This window comes from Tursiops truncatus, chromosome 4, assembly GCF_011762595.2.
Source record: "Tursiops truncatus isolate mTurTru1 chromosome 4, mTurTru1.mat.Y, whole genome shotgun sequence".
NCBI lineage: Eukaryota > Metazoa > Chordata > Mammalia > Artiodactyla > Delphinidae > Tursiops > Tursiops truncatus.
The window spans coordinates 44,160,727-44,182,147 of record NC_047037.1 but is presented as its reverse complement, the minus strand read 5'-3'; the positions used below and the strand labels follow the sequence as shown (position 1 = coordinate 44,182,147).

Below are 21,421 nucleotides of genomic sequence, written 5' to 3'. Positions count from 1 at the left end.
TACCTATTTATGTGGGGATTTTCTTGCCTTTTGGGAAGTCTGAGGTCCACCAGCATTCAGTAGGTGTTACATAGGAGTTGTTCCACAAGAATGTGTTTTTGATGTTATTTATGGGGAGGAAGATGATCTCCACGTCTTACTCCTCTGTCATCTTGAAGGTCTCCTCTTGCTCTTGTTAAAATATTCTTCCCTCAAATAAATTGGATGGCATACTCTTGTCCTCTGTCAACTCTTCACTTAAAAGTTTATTTCCTATCAAATATTGCAGAGTTTCACTACCCAGAGGTAGCCAAAGTCAAGGTGAAGACACAGCCTTCAGACTGTCAAGTTGGCCCAAGATTTCTGATAACCCTTGCAAGTTCAGAGTCCCCACTGATGCCCTCAGATTTGATAATTCACTAGAATGATTCACTGAACTGAGAACAATGCTATAATTATAATGAACAGTTTTAATATAGCAAAAAGATATAGTTCAGAATGAACGTAGGAGATACATAGAGCAAAATCTATGACTGACAATGTTCCAAACAGAAACTTTCAGTGTCCTCAGAGATATATTACTTTCATGGTATCAATTGTGGCAGTGTGCAACAAGCCTCTTAGATAGCCACATCCACCAGAGGGCAGACAGCAGAAGCAAGAAGAATTACAATTCTGCAGCCTGTGGAAGGAAAACCACATTCACAGACAGCTAGACAAAATAAAAAGGCAGAGTACTTTGTACTAGATGAAGGAATAAGATAAAACCCCAGAAAAACAACTAAATGAAGTGGAAATAGGCAACATTCCAGAAAAAGAATTCAGAAAAATGATGGTGAAGATGATCCAGGACCTCGGAAAAAGAATGGAGGCAAAGATTGAGAAGATGCAAGAAATGATTAACAAAGACCTAGAACAATTAAAGAACAAACAAAAAGAGATGAACAATACAATAACTTAAATAAAAAATACACTAGAAGGAATCAATAGCAGAAAAACTGAGGCAGAAGAACGGATAAATGACCTGGAAGACAGAATGGTGGAATTCACTGCTGTGGAACAGAATAAAGAAAAAAGAATGAAAAGAAATGAAGACAGCTTAAGAGATCTCTGGGACAACATTAAACACAACAACATTAGCACTATAGTGGTCTCAGAAGGAGAAGAGAAAGAGAAAGGACCCGAGAAAATGTTTGAAGAAATTATAGTTGAAAACTTCCCTAACATGGGAAAGGAAATAGCCACTCAAGTCAGGGAATTGCAGAGTTCCAAGCAGGAGAAACATGCTGAGACACATAGTAATCAAATTGACAAAAGTTAAAGACAAAGAAAAATTATTGAAAGCAACAAGGGAAAATGACAAATAACATACAAGAGAACTCCCATAAGGTTAACACCTGATTTCTCAGCAGAAACTCTACAAACCAGAAAAGAGTGGAACAATATATTTAAAGTAATGATAGGGAAGAAACTACAACCAAGATTACTCTACCCAGCAAGAATCTCATTTATATTCGATGGAGAAATCAAAAGCTTTACAGACAAGCAAAAGCTAAGAGAATTCAGCACCACCAAACCAGCTCTACAGCAAATGGTAAAGGAAATTCTCTAAGTGGGAAACACAAGGGAAGAAAAGGACCTACAAAAACAAACCCATAACAATTAAGAAAATGGTAATAGGAACATACATATCAATAATTACCTTAAACATGAATGGATTAAATGCTCCAACCAAAAGACACAGGCTCAGTGAATGGATACAAAAACAAGACCAATATATATGCTATCTACAAGAGACCCACTTCAGACTTAAGGACACATACAGGCTGAAAGTGAGGGAATGGAAAAAGGTATTCCATGAAAATGGAAATCAAAAGAAAGCTGGAGTAGCAATACTCATATCAGATGAAATAGACTTTAAAATGAATAATGTTACAAGAGACAAAGAAGGACACTACATAATGATCAAGGGATCAAACCAAGAAGAAGATATAACAATTATAAATATATATACACCCAACATAGGAGCACCTCAATACATAGGCAACTGCTAACAACTATAAAATAGGAATTTGACAGTAACACAATAACAGTGGGGGACTTTAACACCTCACTTACACCAATGGACAGATCATCCAGACAGAAAATTAATAAGGAAACACAAGTTTTAAATGACACAATAGACCAGATAGATTTAATTGATATTTATAGGACATTCCATCCAAAAACAGCAGATTGCCCTTTATTCTCAAGTGCACACAGAACATTCTCCAGGATACATCACATCTTGGGTCACAAATCAAGCCTTGGTAAATTTAGGAATATTGAAATCATATCAAGCATCATTTCTGACCACAACGCTATGAGATAAGAAATCAGTTACAGGGAAAACAACTGAAAAAACACAAAGACATGGAGGCTAAACAATACGTTAATATATAACCAAGAGATCACTGACGAAATCAAAGAGGAAATCAAAAACTACCTAGAGACAATTACAACAAAACATGACAGCCCAAAACTTATGGGATGCAGCAAAATCAGTTCTAAGAGGGAAGTATATAGGAATACAATCCTACCTCAAGAGACAACAAAAATCTCAAATAAACTATCTAACCTTACACCTAAGGGAACTAGAAAAAGAAGAACAAACAAAACCCAAAGTTAGTAGAAGAAAAGAAATCATAAAGATCATGGCAGAAATAAATGAAATAGAAACAAAGAAAGCAATAGCAAAGATCAATAAAACTAAAAGCTGTTTTTTTGAGAAGATAAACAAAATTGATAAAATGGAAAAGGACCTACAAAAACAAAGCCATAACAATTAAGAAAATGGTAATAGGAGCATACATATGGATAATTACCTTAAACATGAATGGATTAAACTTACCAGCCAGACTCATCAAGAAAAAAAGGGAAAAGACACAAATCAATCGAATTAGAAATGGAAAAAGGAGAAGTTACAACAGACACTGAAGAAATACAAAGCATCATAAGAGACTACTATAGTAACTCTATGCCAATAAAATGGACAACCTGGAAGAAATGGAGAAATTGTTAGAATGGTTTAACTTTCCAAGATTGAACCAGGAAGAAATATAAAATATGAACAGATGATCACAAGCACTGAAATTGAACCTGTGATTAAAAATCTTCCAACAAACAAAAGTCCAAAAGATGGCTTCACAGGTGAATTCTATCAAATATTTAGAGAAGAGCTAACACCCATCCTTTTCAAACTCTTCCAAAATTTGCAGAGGAAAGAACACTGCCAAACTCATTCTATGAGGCCACCAGCACCCTGATACCAAAACCAGACAAAGCTACGACAAAAAAGGGAAATTGCAGACCAATATCACTGATGAATATAGATGCAAAAATCCTCAACCAAATACTAGCAAACAGAATTCAACAACACATTAAAAGGATCATACACCAAGATCAAGTGGGAATTTTCACATGGATGCAAGGATTCTTTAATATATGCAAATCAATCAATATGATACACCATATTAACAAACTGAAGAATAAAAACCATATGATCATCTCAATAAATGCAGAAAAAACTTTGGACAAAATTCAACACCCATTTATGATTAAAAACTCTCCAGAAAGTGGGCATAGAGGGAACCTACCTCAACATAATAAAGGCCATGTATGAAAAACCCACAGCAAACATCATTCTCAATGATGAAAAACTGAAAGCATTTCCTCTAAGTTCAGGAAAAAGACAAGAATGTCCACTCTTACCACTATTATTTAACATAGTTTTGGAAGTCCTTGCCATTGCAGAGAAGAAAATGATATAAAAGGAATACAAATTGGAAAAGAAGAAGTGAAGCTGTCACTGTTTGCAGATGACATGATAGTATACATAGAGAATCCTAAAGATGCCACCAGAAAACTACTAGAGCTAATCAATGAATTTGGTACAGTTGCAGGGTACATAATTAATGCACAGAAATCTCTTTCATTCCTATACACTAAAAACGAAATATCAGAAAGAGAAATTATGGAAAAAATCCCATTCACCACTGCAACAAAAATGATAAAAACCTAGGAATAAACCTACATAATTAGGTAAAGAACTGTACTCAAAAAACTATAAGACACTGATGAAAGAAATCAAAGGTGACACAGATGGAAAGATATACCATGTTGTTGGATTGGAAGAATCAATATTGTGAAAATGACTATGCTACCCAAAGCAATCTACAGATTTAATGCAATCCCTATCAAATTACCTGTGGCATTTTTTACAGAACTAGAACAAAAACTCTTAAAATTTATAAGGAGACAGAAAAGACCCTGAATAGCCAAAGTAGTCTTGAGGTAAAAAAAAACAGAGCTTGGAACCAGACTTCAGACTATACTACAAAGCTATAGTAATGTAGACAATATGGTACTGGTACAAAAACAGAAATATAGATCAATGGAATAGGATAGAAAGCTGAGAGATAAACCCATGCACATTTGGTCAACTAATCTATGACAAAGGAGGCAAGGATATACAGTGGAGAAAAAACAGCCTCTTCAATATGTGGTGCTGGGAGAAATGGACAGCTACATGTAAAGGAATGAAATTAGAATACTCCGTAACACCATACACAAAAATAAACTCAAAATGGATTAAAGACCTAAATGTAAGACTGGACACTATAAAACTCTTAGAGGAAAACATAAGAAAAACACTCTTTAACATAAATCACAGCAAGATCTTTTTTGATCACCTCCTAGAATAATGGAAATTAAAACAAAAATAAACGAATAGGACCTAGTGAAACTGAAAAGCTTTTGCAAAGCAAAGGAAACTACAAACAAGATGAAAAGGCAACCCTCAGAATGGGAGAAAATATTTGCAAACGAATCGATGGACCAAGGATTAATCTGCAAAATATATAAACAGCACATGCAGCTCAATATTAAAAAAAAAAACAAAGAGCCCAATCAAAAAATGGACAGAAGACCTAAATAAACATTTCTCCAAAGAAGACATGCAGATGGCCAAGAAGCACATGAAAAGTTGCTCAACATCACTAATTATTACAGAAATGCAAATCAAAACTACAATGAGGTATCACCTCACAGCAATTAAAATGGGCATCATCAGGAAATCTACAAACAAATGCTGGAGAGGGTGTGGAAAAAAGGGAACACTTTTGCACTGTTGGTGGGAATGTAAATTGATACAGCCACTATGGAGAACAGTATGGAGGTTCCTTAAAAAACTAAAAATAGAATTGCCATATGACCCAGCAATCCCACTAATTGGCATATACCCAGAGCAAACCGTAATGCAACAAGACACATGCATCCCAATGTTCATTGCATCACTATTTATAATAGCCAGGTCATGGAAGCAACCTACATGCCCATCGACAGACGAATGGATAAAAAAGATGTGGTACATATACACAATTGAATATTACTCAGCCATAAAAAGGAAGGAAATTGGGTCATTTGTAGAGACATGTATAGATCTAGAGAGTGTCATACAGAGTGAAGTAAGTCAGAAAGAGAAAAACAAATATCGTATATTAACGCATATATGTGGAACATAGAAAAATGGTACAGATGAACTGGTTTGCAGGGCAGAAATTGAGACACAGATGTAGAAAACAAACGTATGGACACCAAGGGGGGAAGGCGGTGGGGGTTGTGTGTGTGTGATGAATTGGGTGATTGGGATTGACATGTATACACTGATGTGTATAAAATTGATGACTAATAAGAACCTGCTGTATAAAAAATAAAATAAAATTCAAAAATTCACACAATAAAACATAGATCTTATCTTTTCACTTAACGCTCTTAAACATTTTGAAATATTCTGATGGCATGTAAAATAAAATCCAGTTTCTTTATCATAAAAAAAAAATTGTGGCAATATGCACATGGAGAATTGCCAACCCAGGAAGCTCACCTGAACTTGAGGTTCACAGTTTTACTGGTGTTTCATCATAAAGGCATGTTTGATTGTATTATTGGCCAAGTGGTGAAACTCAATCTTCAGGCTCCTCTCCTTCCTGGAGATCAGGATGATATCACTTGGTTCAAAGTCCCAACCCTTTAATCACATGGTTAGCCTTTCTGGTGAGGATACTTCTTTCCCTAAAATTATCAGTGTGAGCAGCCTCACCCTGAGTCATGGCATTAGCAAAAGCCATCATGTACACAACATGAGTCACCTTGTTAGCATAAACTATCAAGTACACTGAAAAATTCCAAAGACTTAGGGGTTATCTCACAAGGAAATGTGGACAAAGGCCAATCGAATTCATTATTATACAGTCCCTCACCACTGCCCCTTCACACACACACACACACACACAAAATAATATATACTCATTTCCTATCATCCCCACTCTCCACTTTATTATTATTTCTAGCAGCTATTACTGTTTAACATACTATACATTTTCCTTTATTTTCATCTTTATCATCTATCTTTCTCATAGAATGAAAACTGTAAGAGGCAGGAATTTCTGTCTTTTTTGTTTTTGTTGAATCTTCAGTGATTCAAACAAGCCTGACATAATGAAACAGGAGGGAAGGGGGCAGGGCACAACTTTAAAAGAATGACATAGCCCGAGGATATAACATAAACTGATTAGAACCAAATAGGTCCTAGATGGCAGACTTCCACTAGACCTTGAACCTCAGTATACTCATTGTAACACATCAGCATGCTAAATGACACACCCACAGGTGCCATGACAGTTCCAAGGGTGACTATAAAGGTCAAAAAGTGGGTGGTGGGCCAATTTCTGGAAATTCCTACACCTTCCCCCCAAATAGCTGGAATACTCCTCCCACTCATTAGCCTATGAAATTACCCAACCCTATAAAAACTGACAACCCCATACCCTGGTGCCTTCTGAGATTGCCCACACTCCATCTGTGGAGTGTATTTCTCTCTAAATAAATCCACTTCTTACCTATCACTTTGTCTCTCACTGAATACTTTCTGTGATGAGACATCAAGAACCTGAGCTTCACTAAGTCCTGCGACCAGGTGTGTGATCTCAGTTAAAAGAATGTGGGTTCAATTCCCAATCTGAGTTGCACAGTTTCAATGCTATGCTCTCAGTTAATATTTGTTTAATGAAAGAATGGATTTAATCTCTAAATTCAGATTCTCTTATGACCCCTCTATTCTTTAAGTTAAAGTACTGTTTGTGGACACATAGTTTTTGAAGGCAAAATCCCACTGTGTCCCCCTTTGCCTGGCAAAGTAATAAAACTATCCTTTTCTACCTCACCCCCCCCAAAAAAAAATACAGTTTTATTTAAGCATGACATGACATGGAATATAAATCCACGAATATGTGCATATTTAAGAAATTATCCAATATATACTGTATCCCTTTAGCACTCTTATGATTGTGGAATATTTCAGGTGGCCTTTCAATTTACAACTACTAATCATGGCTTCATTTTACTAGACTGTAAAGCACTCTAAAATATATTCACTTTAAAATCACTGTATATCTTAGTTAGAAATAACTGTCTCTGGCTCCCTGCTGGTTGTTTGGCCTGGGGCAACCCGGCACTGGAGCCTACGCAGGCTCTTTCGTGGGGCTGATGGTGGACTCTGGGGGGGCTTACACCAGGGAGTGCTTCCCAAAGCTTCTGCTTCCAGTGTCCTTGTCCTCACAGTGGGACATAGCCACCCCTCGCCTCTCCAACACTAGCAGGAATCTGCTAAGGCAGATACGTGGACACTGAGGTGTCTGGCAGAGGCCCCCAGGCTGTGTGGAAGGGGGCATGGGCCTGATGCTCCCCTCTGAAACCTGTTCCAGTGGCCAGGATCACAGAACAGAGGCTCTGAAGGGGACCCCTAACAGCTACTGCAATCACAAGGCACCTCCCTGTCACCCCTGAGCCCCCCCAGGACACAGGGTCGTCCTGTGTGTGGGTTCCCACTTAAGGTCTACGTTTCTGACAAATGATGACACTGAAGAAGAAGAGATTTGCTTTGGTTAAATGTGACTCGAGTTGCAAGGAAAAACCCACGATCCATAAACTCAGTGAATCACTGGGCCACCCTGCCCTGAAGCTGGGGATCAAGAATCTTACTAAAGTTAGATGTAGTCACACATCCTAAAAACTAGTTGCAGGGCTTCCCTGGTGGTGCAGTGGTTGAGAGTCCGCCTGCCAATGCAGGGGACACGGGTTCGTGCCCCGGTCTGGGAAGATCCCACATACCGCGGAACGGCTGGGCCCATGAGCCATGGCCTCTGAGCCTGCGTGTCCGGAGCCTGTGCTCCGCAACGGGAGAGGCCACAACAGTGAGAGGCTCGCGTACCGCAAAAAAAAGAAAAAAAAAAACTAGTTGCAGAGATTGATAACTGAACCAATACAGAAAGGAATACAGTAAGGACACCCAGAATTCCTGAAGCCACTCAAGGACCCCGGACACACTGAGAATGACCAAGTGGGAAGAGGGGAAGGCCTGGATCCTGGGTAACAAATGCTTGTAAGTCACTGACCCGACCAAACTGGAAATTGTCCTCCTTTTGTCCTTTTAGTGTCAGGAAAAAAGAAAACTTTATTTTTAAGCTACTCTTTGTTGAGGTTTTTGTTTGCAGAAGCCCAAGCAACCAAATGCTACAGTTCTCATGACCCTGCTCCTTACCAGACAGCCCAGGATGCCTGTTTAAAGGAAATCAGGGAAGAAAAGAGGATTAAGTGGAATTTACTGACAGCTCTGGACTAAAGGAGCCTCCAAAATAACAGGACAAGTGAATACATAGTCAAAATAGCTGAAAATGCCCACCTAGAAGAGGTGGTTCACCTGCTCCCACAGAACACACACAGCGCCAGGCCCCATCTCAGGGTCCAGATGAGGAAACCGAGGCACATGAAATGAAGTTCCTTATCTGACGTCACAGCAGAGCTTGCCTGCACTGCCTAAGTGTCAGGGTACGTTACCAGGATACACCAACGTAAGGACACAGTGTTTGCTTCCCCAGGACTTCCTAGAAATTATAGCAGGACAGGAGATGTCACCTCATGGGATGGGAAACGAGAGCCAGACAGGCTTCCCAGAGGCGGCATGTGATTTGGAGCTGGGAGACAGACACAGGTGTCTAACAGAGGAGTTCAAAACCACTTTAATCATTCATAAAGCCGACTGGACACCTGGGCCTTAGACCTGCGGTGCGGCAATCGGCCCCAGGGAAACCCTTAGCTCTGGAGGACACATCTCAAAGTAGAAGAAGGTGGACCCAAAGGCAACTGTTTGGAAACACAAAATATAGTTAGAAGTTTCACCTTCTAAAAATGTCAGTGCTGGGCTTCCCTGGGGGCCCAGTGGTTAAGAATCCGCCTGCCAATGAAGGGGACACGGGTTCAAGCCCTGGTCCGGGAAGATCCCACATGCCACAGAGCAACTAAGCCCGTGCACCAAAACTACTGAGCCTGTGCTCTAGAGCCCATGAGCCACAACTACTGAGCCCACGTGCCACAATTACTGAAGCCTGCCAGCCTAGAGCCCATGCTCTGCAACAAGAGAAGCTGCCGCAATGAGAAGCCCACGCACCGCAACAAAGAGTAACCCCCAGTCGCCGTAACTAGAGAAAGCCCGTGCGCAGCAACGAAGACCCAATGCAGCCAAAAATAAATAAATAAATAAAACTGTCAATGCCTACGCTTGACCACCTTAGAGGGACTGAATAGATGACAGGTGAAGTGAGCTGCCTGTCAGAAAGAAAGAACAAATGATGTCTGTGGTCCTGGGAAATTTTTAAAAAGCTAAAAAAACAAATGGAACACACCTTTAATAATTCTGATATTTACTTAAATCCCATAAAAATAAAGACAAGTTCTTCAAATGAGAAAAAAAAAAAAGAGAAATAACTGTCCCTGAATTCTTAAAGGGAATCTTAAGTCCTGTGTTAGGATTGGGTAGGCAATATTGGAATTTGTAATTCAAAGAAAACTTGATTCATGAAGTTGAGTGCATCCTACTTCTTCATACCTGGCATCCTGAGTAAATTAATGTCTTTTTAAAGAATTTCTTCATAAAATGAATTATCAAATCTGTGCCCAAATACCAATGACAAGCAGGTAATTTCCTATAATACAGTTTGAAAGATACTCTGCTTTTTTAGTTAAATAAGCCATGTCTTAAAATTTTTCTATCCTACATCAGAGGAAAAGTGAAATGGATGACTGTTAGACCACTTTTGTATACCACAAATTGGGAAAAGAACCTGGTAACAAAAAGAGAAGAGATTTCTTTATCTCATGGAAAGTGTTAAGTATTGTCACTTTGAGGTCTTTATTTTATAACCAGAATAGAAAATATTTTTGAAAAATAATAAACTCAAGATGTTTAAATTTATCTTATAATTTTGGAATTAAAATTATATAGTGTTTCAGAATTCTGTATCTGGGAATTATACTGTATTTCACAAAGTGTTTAATTGATACAAATAGGAAGAGAATTATGTCTCTGGTTAAGTTTTAGAGTCTTTGGAGGTTTCTGCAATTATAGAGTAAAATGCTTCATCACTTCAAGAGCTATTTTAATCACTTTTTGAAAACTATATCTGCATCCATAGGCAAAGGAATTTTATTATCTCTGAATTACAATTTGGAATCTCATGAGTTATTTCATAGGACAAAGTTTGTTAAATGAACACTGGCAGTGCCATTAGTGTTTCGCTCTTGAACTCAAGTACAAGTCAGCTCTATTTAAGTCACCATTTGCAGAAGCCAGAAATAAATGTGCAGTTAAAATGGTGCCATAAGTTAATTAGAATGGAATTAGAAGGAAAGTGGGCAATTTAGGAACATAAGGATTGCTGTACCGAATCAGACCAATGGTTCTCCTGGTTTAATATCCAGCCTCCAGCAGCTGTACTTGTTCATTTCTAAAGCTTTAACAGAAAAGAAAAAGACTACATAATTCACCTAGACAAGTGTGCCATCTGTGATCTGGAGAAATTTTCTTCCTGACCTCTTTCAAATAATACCCTAAAGCAAGCGGTTTCAATCCTGTTATGATATTGGCTTAGCTTGAATAGCTCTGGTTATTAATAATTCTTATTAAATCATCCAACTCCTACATAAAATCAACTAGTTCATCAAGAAGCTGTTTATCTCTACAGTCCCTGAATCATGGTTGAATATTTGTGCATCTGTGATAAATTAGGAATTTATGGTACTTATTCAACACAAGTTCTTGTTGGCAAAATCTGCCTCTAGTTAACCAAGCTGGATGAATGCCTGCTTCGCTTTCCAAATTCTAGGGGTTCACAGGCTTTCGGCCAAAAAAAAAAAAAAAAGTGTAACTGCTATCACTACTCCCAACTTCCTATCCATTAATAATATACAGAAGGTATTTGAATGATGAAGAATTCTGTGTGCTAAACTTTTAGAAAAGTTCAACTGGAGTTTTTCTTATATGACTTTGCTTAAGTTAGACAAATCTAAGAGAAAGGAATGAATTACTTATCCCTATCACTTTAGTCTTCCTTTTATGATACAAGTATCTGTGACTAGTTTCTAGGTTTCTTGATTATTCTAGATACCACCTCCGGGTCAATATTTCTAAAATGTTATGTACACAATAAACCATCTAGCAAAGAATCCCTCAAGAATTGTAAATGCCTACAAGCTAAAGTCTAAACCATTTTCCTAGGCTGTCAGATCTTACTGCTATAACACGTATATCCTAAAGCTATAATTCTAAAAGGATCTCCTCTATCTTAGAATCCAAGAAAACTAGTTTTTTCATTGCTATTTGAACTAAGAGAACACTTATTATTTATACTATGTTAATTCTGTTCCCTTTCTCTAGCACTCCAAACTTCTCTTTCTGGTTCAGTTCCTTATTTTTTCTCCTTACTTCAGCTAAAATCGCATTCCTTTAGGTAATTCCCTCTTCTGACATTTTTTGTCCCTTTGTTTATGCTTGATTTAGTCTACCATATATTGTTGGTTCTTTGTTTTCATGGATGTCCTTGATTGTAAATTCCCTGAGGGAAACTATGTTTTCCATATTTATTTGTGTTTCTAGAGCCCAGGCAGGGTCTGACTCATAATAATAGCATACAAATATATTAAAGAAAAATCTTTAGACTCACCAGTGACTATCTAGACAGAGTCACTTCCAGAATGTTTACTCTTTGAGTTTCTGTTTGTGTGACCTAGGCAATAATATATTATTGAGTCCTACAAGGTACAAAAGAACCAAAAATCATAAATTTCTGAAAAATAGAGCCAAGTGTTACTGATTTAAAAATCACAAAGATATGGGAAACATCAGCACAAAAAAGAGAATCTGAAGGTTCTAGACTCCTGATGTTAGAAAATGAAGGAATTCCAAGCACAAGTAATAGCTAGGCAAAGATAGGAGGTAAAATAGAGGAGGGAATCACTAAGGAACTGTCCCTAATTCCTGTTGGTTGGCCTATGAAGAGAATACCTGAAAGTAATTTTGGAAATGTGGGTGGCAGCATGTTCACTAACCTTTATTGAACTAACTCACTGGGGAATTATTGAAAGATTTTTAATCAGTGAACACATCTGTAAGAATGTAAGATCAACTTAAAAATGAGACTGAGGGCAGTTCCCTAGGGTAATGTGGTTATTACATACTAAGGAAAGGTGTAATCAGTCCCAAATTTAAACACATGTTTAAGTGTGAAGAAAATATAAGCATTCTAGAATAGAATATATTTTTCTCCCTGTATGTTAAGCAGAAATGTGTGTAATAAGTTCTTCTTTAAATTTTAATTCCTACAATTTTAACTAACATAGTGCTTCAAGGTGCTGAAAATATTCAACCCAGTTCATTTATGCTTGACATCATCAAACAAATCCACAATTTTTCTTTTTCCACAATTTTCCTGACTTTTTAAAAGCTCTTATTGTTTTTTGAGAACTATATATATATATATATATATATATATATATATATATATTTAATCTATCTTTGATTTCAGTAGAACTATAATGTCTCTCTTTAATTTTTTAGAAATCCAAATGGGACCCAAAACAATAGTACAAGATGGCCTGTCTTCAAAAGCAATGAACAAAAATATTTAACCTTGAATACAGAGTCACCAAGAGTATACACTAAACTACGTGCTCAACAATGCCGATTCTGGACACTATTTTTTCCCAAAGTCTTGGAAATGACAGGTGTGTGTTGTTTTTTGTTTTGTTTTGTTTTGTTTTAGTATTTGGTTAAATAATTGGTTATGGATTATATAAAAGGGGGAAAAGGTAGACTATTCATGGCACAGTGATAATGTTCATCTGTGACTTTACAATTAATTGATTCCAATGTGTACATTATTTTAACAACCTTCTTCCATCAAGTTTAGATATGTTTTGAGGGCTTACTATATAAGCAGCACCTTAGCAGTTAAATAAAGAAAGCAAAACTAGGAATTTTTCCCTAGAGGAACAGGAAACCTAGCAGTGGAACTAAAATAGGGCACTCTCGCTATTCAGCCAATTTTTGTGGAATTAACTAATGGATAAATGAAAAAATAAATATATAAAATAAATAATGTATAATTGTTTATTTTATATATTTATACTCAAAAAGAGGCAAAACAAATTTAGTGATACAGATGTAGAGAACAAACGTATGGGGGAAAGTGACGGGGGTGGTGGTGGTGGTGGGATGAATTGGGAGGCTGGGATTGACATATATACACTAATATGTATGGAATAGATAACTCATAAGAAAAAAAATAGTGATAAATAGTAAAACCCTTGATTTCTAAGGGGGAAAAATATCTAAAATTTACATATCTAAAAACACAATCCAAATATTTCTAAATATTCTAAGCTTGGAGATATTTAAGACCACCTACATATATTACATAATACAATAAAAAAGTAGTAATTTAGTTAACTACTCTTCAGGAAGTGATTACTTAGATTTGTATAAGGAAATACTAGGAAAATTGTTCAGATTATCCTACTATTTCAGAATTCATTGGTAAGAAGATATTTGGCTAAACTTGAATGACCAACATGAATGATCACATTTTCTGTGAGAAAAATGACATACATATACAATTCACTGCCTGTTTTTTTTTTTTTTTTAAATGTCAGCTATTTATAACTGATGTGGCTCCTCAGGTCTATTTTCCATATTTTTCAAATAAAAGTAATTGACGTTCAATCACCAGACACATCGCTAACTAGTTCCTTTATACTTTACCATTCTGTTCATCAGAACATTCCGCAATTTTCAGGCTACATACTAGATATCACAATACAGTAGATGTTTTTAGTTTCTTCTTTAGAGCCGTTAGGAGTTACTTTCAGGCAAATATGGACATCTCAGAGTTGTATTTGATTGTTTAATATGCCTTTTGATTCTCAGATCTTACTCACCAAAATTATAATTATGGACTCATCTGTTTGGGAAACATTATTGATAGACCAGTTCTCTGTGCATCACTAAATGCTGGGTGGCACAATATATATCAGAGATGGGCTCCTGCATCCCTTGGCAGAACTACAGTGCTGCCCTTGTGTCCTCTGGGTGTGAATAGCAATGAGGTAACACATTTAATCTGTCAAGAGACCAGAAGAGGTACCATTTAACAAATCACAGACTACATATTCTCAATTGTTACTTAAAATATTTTTAAATGAGAGGGTCATAATTTGAAGGGAAATAAGGTGGGGTAGGGGCAAATTTTAAATGACTAATTTATTATAAACCAAACTGAGTCATTCTGGTTCAAGCTAATGTGGTCTACTGTGATGTATTTGTTGGTAAAATAAAATTTCAATCTCAGTAATTTTTGAAAATGTACTTCAAAATCTCTATCTCTAAATACTCAACTACTATAAAGCAGGTTGAATAAACAAACTCCTAAATTTTTAGCTAGATGCTGCTCCATCCTACACAAGGCTGAACAACTTTCTAGTGTAAGCAACACTGAGCTGTATGGAAATACCATACCTTGCTCTGGGATATTTCCAGTGTGTCTTGAAAACATAACTTTATATTTTAGCAGTATTTTTTTCAGATAATTCCCCCAAAGGAGTTATATGAAATATATTTAATAAAATTTAAAGTAAATGCATGATATAATTGTTATAACATCAACAATGTATTCATTAATAATAAAAATGTTTACATTTAAACAAACAGAACCACTTTGAAATGCCATGTTTTTAGGTTTTATAAACATAAAGGGACTAAAAGATTAAGAAATATAAAGGGACTAAAAGATTAAGAAAATATGTTCTTACCATACCTTATAGTTTTCAAGTCACAAAACTTCAAACATTTTAATTTTCAATGTTCTGAAAATTGGAGTTATTCAGATGACCTGGGCTGAAGTTTTTATGGAAATATTACTTTTTAAAAAAAAGATAACTTTACAAGTAAAGGAAAATTTCAAAAAATAACTAGTGACTGGATTTCTTAAAAGGAGAAATGTGGTAAACATTAGAAATGTTTACCACACGATGGAAGCCCAATAGACTTTATAAGTACCATTTGAGCAGTTGTTTACAACTGAGCAATAAATATTCTCAAATAAAATGATCCTTAAGACTTGTTTAAACACACAAATTCTAGCACTTAACTTTCAGACTATACTTCAGCACACATCTAGGCTGTTATTGCATGCACCTGCAAGAAATAAAATACAATATTTGTTTCAACTGTTATCAAATTCAGATTTTTCACTAAGAATATAACTCCACAATATCTCAAAATCATTTGAAAAAAGAAAAGGAAGTAGAGAAATGAGGCATTCAATGTCAATAAAATATCAATATTTTTCATTAAAATTGAGAAAGTAAATTTATTTAAAGGAAAAAATATTTAACCTTCGCATCTTCCCAGTAAAAAAAAGTATCAGATCCAGTGGTTCCTCCTTTGACCTTTGAATACATCATGAATCAAAGCATTGAATAAATCATGAACCAAAGTGTTCTTTAGTTGTTGCTTGCTACAACTAAAGAAGACCACATATAAATTTAAGAGCTGAGATACCACTTGGATTGGTCACTTTGGAACCTCATTTTGCTAATCATTTAGCAAGAATGGCAAACAAAAAAGAGATAGTGCAAAGGTGGTTTGAAGAAAAAAAATCAAGCTAGTTTTGCTGATTTCATATTTGAGTTTTCCATTCTTTGTTAAAAGCAAAACAAAATGAACAAATAAACAAAGGCTTTGGGTAACTTGATAATCAAATTAAATGATCTATTTGTTTCACTGTAAAAGTACATGAAGTCTTCAGAAAGCCCAGCCTGAGTTTATCGTAGTTCATTCTACTGTCTCACCATACACCAAAAATGATAAAAGGACAACTAGTAAGTTTGTGATCTACTCCATAAAGAATTATGAAATCCTTTGCAATTTTAATAACTAGTTGACAAACAGGAAAATAAGCAAGTAAAGAAGACAGAAGATATTTTTAATGAACTCTCAAAGTACAGGAAATATGTTATTTTTTAATCAAAATGTTCAGTACCATTAAATATCAATGTAATGTCATCTAACTTCATCTCCAATAACTATTTGGGGTTGACTCACCTCTCTTATGTTCTGTCCTAACTCCTCAGACTTGGCTAAATAGACTCAGCTCTGGTGAAATATTGCTCACCCTTTTTTAATTGACAAGACAAAAAAACAGTTTCATTACTATCCCTCTTTCTGTAGGGAAGAGACCCTGATTTTCCCCCAAATGAGACACAATGTGGGCAAAATGAAGGTCACCAAAGTCCTGAAAAAGTTGTGTCAATATGTTCATGAACTACTGGTATTGATCTAGCTATAAACTGATTCAATAAAGAGCAAAGTTAGGAATAAATTTTTATAACAAGGGCAGTAAATTCATTTCCAGAGCTCCCTGTAGATGCATATAACTTGATTTCACAATGTAAGCACCATCTCATTTATCCCTCATGGCAACATTGCAAAATAGGGATTACTAACTCCATTTACATTTGGAAAACTAATCTGAAAAGTTAAGAATTTTTTTATGTCACTAATACCATAATTGATCAAGCTGGAATTTCAACCCATGTCACTCCAAAGCCTATACTGATATTCTTTTCTTTATTTCACACTGCAGCACCCTGTTAACTACAAAACAAATAGATCTACATCTCACTGATGATGATAAATCTATAGCCACTTAAGTAGTGTTCCAGTTTTGGAGGAAAAAAAGAAGGAGGGGGAGGAGAAAAACTTCTAATTTTGGTTTTGACTTATGACAAAGGACTCAGGTTTTTTATTGTCTTTTTATTATGGTATATTCAGTTCCTTTGGATACTGTTAGAAAATAATTAAATGTTTTGAACTTCATTGTCTCAATCAATGTCCAGTACTTCTACAGGTTTACAGAGCATTTGTGCACTAAAAAGTAAACTATTTTAATAACTAAATTGTATAGATATTTGATTATGACACATAAGGAAATAAATTTATATTTATATGAATCAATGAATTTGGTATCATTCCATGAAGAGGAAATGAAAATCAGATATAAGACCTTTTCTCTAAATATTAAAATTCATGGTCTAAATGCAATTACCAGTCATTTATTTGTTATATTAAAAATTTTGCTTTTTCAGAATTTTAGAGTCCTTATTTTGTGTAAATAACATTTAAAACAGCATTTAATTATCATAAAAAAGAACATAAAAGTGGATCATTTGGTATGATATTTAACATCTTTCTTCCACATTTAATGGTTTTGACTCTTCAGAAAAATTCTTTTATTCACAAAAAAATTATAGCCATTGACTTTTAAAAGGCATTTTACATAAAAATAGGACATTTTTGTATAAATCCTTAAATATTTATCCAATGTCCAAGCATTGTGAACATTTGAGACCTAAATATATCTTAAATTACAGGGGATCTCTTAATGGCTGTACAAATGTTTTAAATATTTTGATTTTCATATAAACTAAAAACAAATCACTGAATGTGCTCCATTGTGATAACATGAGTGAAGGCACTTTTTCATATACATTATAATGTAGTATGAGATCACATGAACTTTCTTCTCCAAATTAACATCCTACAAATTTATAATTTTAGAAAATTCCTAACTGAAAAGTATACATTAAAAAATTGTCAGTTCCCGGGCTTCCCTGGTGGCGCAGTGGTTGAGAATCTGCCTGCTAATGCAGGGGACACAGGTTCGAGCCCTGGTCTGGGAGGATCCCACATGCCACGGAGCAACAAGGCCTGTGAGCCACAACTACTGAGCCTGCGCGTCTGGAGCCTGTGCTCCGCAACAAGAGAGACCGCAATAGTGAGAGACCCACACACCACGATGAAGAGTGGCCCCTGCTTGCCACAACTAGACAAAGCCCTCGCACAGACACGAAGACCCAACACAGCAAAAATAAATAAATTAATTAATAAACTACTACCCCCAACATCTTCTTTAAAAAAAAAAAAAATTGTCAGTTCTTATTTTCACAATAGTTGAAATCACTTAAAATTTTGTTTTTAATTCAATGACTATAGCTCAGCATCCTAAAAGTTTAAAAAGTAAAAGAACTACAAACGTATAAAATACCTATAGATTTAAATAAACTATCTTCTAGCTTTATTATATCTATTTATATTACGAACATAAATATACGGTTTTAAAAGTTTGTAATTTAAGATTTTCTGTTGTTCACAGACTTTATTCTTTAATATAATACACTTTCAAATAAATCAAGATTTCAAGGTTTTTGTAGTACATAAACCCTTTTCGATTCATTGTCTCACATTATTTCTGGTATAAACACTCCTCTCCCCTGACACATACATATACTTTGCAAATTGCTGGAGATTTTCTTAATCATCCTTCTAATTTGCAAAGCAATTAATAAACTTCTATCATATAGTACAATAGTTTCAATAAGTTGCTTTCAATGACCAGGCATTGTTTGGAGTTAAAATATATTGATATATGATGAGTGTAGAATCTATACAGAATGCCAATTACAAAGTTCTCCTTACGCATTAATAAATATTCATATATAAACATTTAAATTAGAAATAATACTCACTATATAATTATATATGTAAATGAGATGCATTAAATGAGATTTTTGCTATGCCTAGGAGTCAAGAGAAGAATAATATTTATGCATCTTCCCAGAAACTAAAGCAAATATATGTAATGTAACATAATTTGACATAATACATGAATGGATTTTTTTGCATTTATGTTATATATATTTTGTACATATATATTATTTGCATTTTCATATAATATATAAAATTCAATTAAAATCTTTTCAGGTAGTGAGAGAAGTTGATAATAAATAATGAATAAAACATCGCTGTAGGGTTTCCCTGGTGGCGCAGTGGTTGAGAGTCCGCCTGCCGATGCAGGGGAGGCCGGTTCGTGCCCCGGTCCGGGAAGATCCCACATGCCGCGGAGCGGCTGGGCCCGTGAGCCATGGCCGCTGAGCCTGCGCGTCCGGGGCCTGTGCTCCACAATGGGAGAGGCCGCAGCAGTGAGAGGCCCGCAGACCGCAAAGAAACAAAAAAAACAAAAACAAAAAATAAACATCGCTGTACAGTGTACTTGGAGAAAACGGCATCTGCAATCAAAATTATTTTTCAATGAACGTAAACAGAGATTAAAATTTAGATTAATACAACTCATTCCATGTTTTACAGGAAATATTGATGAAGCAGAACGAGAATGGAAAGCAGGATTCCATCGGTGGAACAATTACATGATGGACTGGAAAAATCAATTTAATGACTACACTAGCAAGAAAGAAAGCTGTGCAGGTCTCTAATTAATAGATTTACCCTTTATAGAACATTCTTCTTCCTGTAGATCAAGGCAAAAATATCTGTGGCTCTCTTACACACCTGGTAAGAAAGCTACTATATAGCTGAAACAAAAATGCCAGAAGGATAATAACGATTTCTCACATCTTTCACTTATTATTGTACCTAACATTTCAAAACCTAAATAGCTAGAACAAGTTTAATTAAATTTCACATTATAAAGTTTCACAATTAATTATATGCATATTAAAACAATTTGCAGCTTCAAACTCTCTTTCCTGAATAACTTTAAGATGTTTTTTTTTTCCCTAAGAAGTATCTGTGTTCTTTTTCCAGTCTCAACTTTATTTTTATTACCACTCACAAAAGGTATCTTTTAAAAATGGATAAGGTCTTGAAACATTAGATACTATAATTTACAATATTTCTTCCTTTAATTAATTTATGCATTTAATGTTAATATGATATATTAAAACAAACAGAAAATAATTGGCTGCTTTGATTTTTTTTTATATAAAGGCAAGAGAATTTATATATTTAAGAGAATCTTAAAATAACAGACTTGGCCACTTGGAAACACCTTATGATAGAAACAAAATGTTACTACCAAGAGACAAAATGTAAAAGAATATAATTATTTATATTTTGTATTTTTAAAAATATGTATGCTTGGAGTCCTCAAATTATATTCCTCATTCTTTCAACTCTTTTTTTCCTCACCTCCCCACTCCCCAACTCTCCTCAAACATGCCCACATGTAAATTACTCTTCCGGTAACTCAAAAATTAAAAAATGTGGATGAGCAGAAGTCTAAATGAACAATTTCAGAAGTCATGTACCATCTAGAATAAGGGAACCCTTGGCTGGACCCAGGAATGTCAGGATTTTAGTAGAGAAGTTGTTCAATTCCAAAAAAGAAATGATTACACTTTCTGCAGACCAACTATATTGTTTTAATAATTTAAAAAATTACAAAGTTACATTTACTAACTTGAATGGCAAGAGAACACATCCCATGAATAAATTCACTGTCTTTCACTAAAGGGGAGAAGTCAGGGGATTCTAAATCCCAGGAAAGGGCAATACTATTGATTATGCTAATTAAACATTGAAAACTAGCACTCAGGATAGGATAAAGTGAATCTATTGGTCTGTAGACTGTTGGTTAACGCAGTTTCATTATTCATTGGTCATAAATATGTCTATAGTTAGATCCAACATAGGTCTGCCATCCTCATCAAATTGTCACTCAAAGATCATGGCATTTTATCAAATTCAGCTGATTAAAGAGAGTTGTTATACAAGCCAAGTTAGTTCATTTCAGTGCTGCTGTAAACAGACATTTCGCTTTATATTTCTTCCTTCATCCTGAGATGAAGAAAAAAACCACACAGGATAGACAAATTATCTGGCTTTCCATTCTACACCACCATCTTCATTTCAGGTACCATTCTCATAGGATCTATTATGTTTTCTGAATCACTTGAGCCTCCTTTTTATGTAGAACCCTCTTACATATGAAATAACTGGATGATGCCTGTTCAACAGCATTAAAGACCCTTTAAAAGTTCTCTTAATGAGAGCAATAATGAGGAAAACATAACTAATGTTTGTAGAATACCTGTAACCTCCCTCATATGACAAATCCAGTCATATGAAAAGATCCCATGGACCACTTTGTCCTACCTT

The 21,421-nt window shown here is 35.3% G+C and overlaps 1 protein-coding gene across 1 annotated transcript in view; it reads left to right on the top strand.

Moving 5' to 3' along the window:
• Positions 1-20,221, top strand: part of BCHE (butyrylcholinesterase) — an 89,038-nt gene extending 68,817 nt beyond the window's left edge. Inside the window, exons 3-4 of the mRNA XM_019946301.3 lie at positions 12,968-13,134; positions 19,613-20,221. Of these exons, the coding sequence (XP_019801860.2) occupies positions 12,968-13,134; positions 19,613-19,737 (292 nt within the window). The 3' untranslated portion in view covers positions 19,738-20,221. The remainder of the gene's footprint in view (positions 1-12,967; positions 13,135-19,612) is intronic.
• The last annotated feature ends 1,200 nt before the right edge of the window (positions 20,222-21,421 follow it).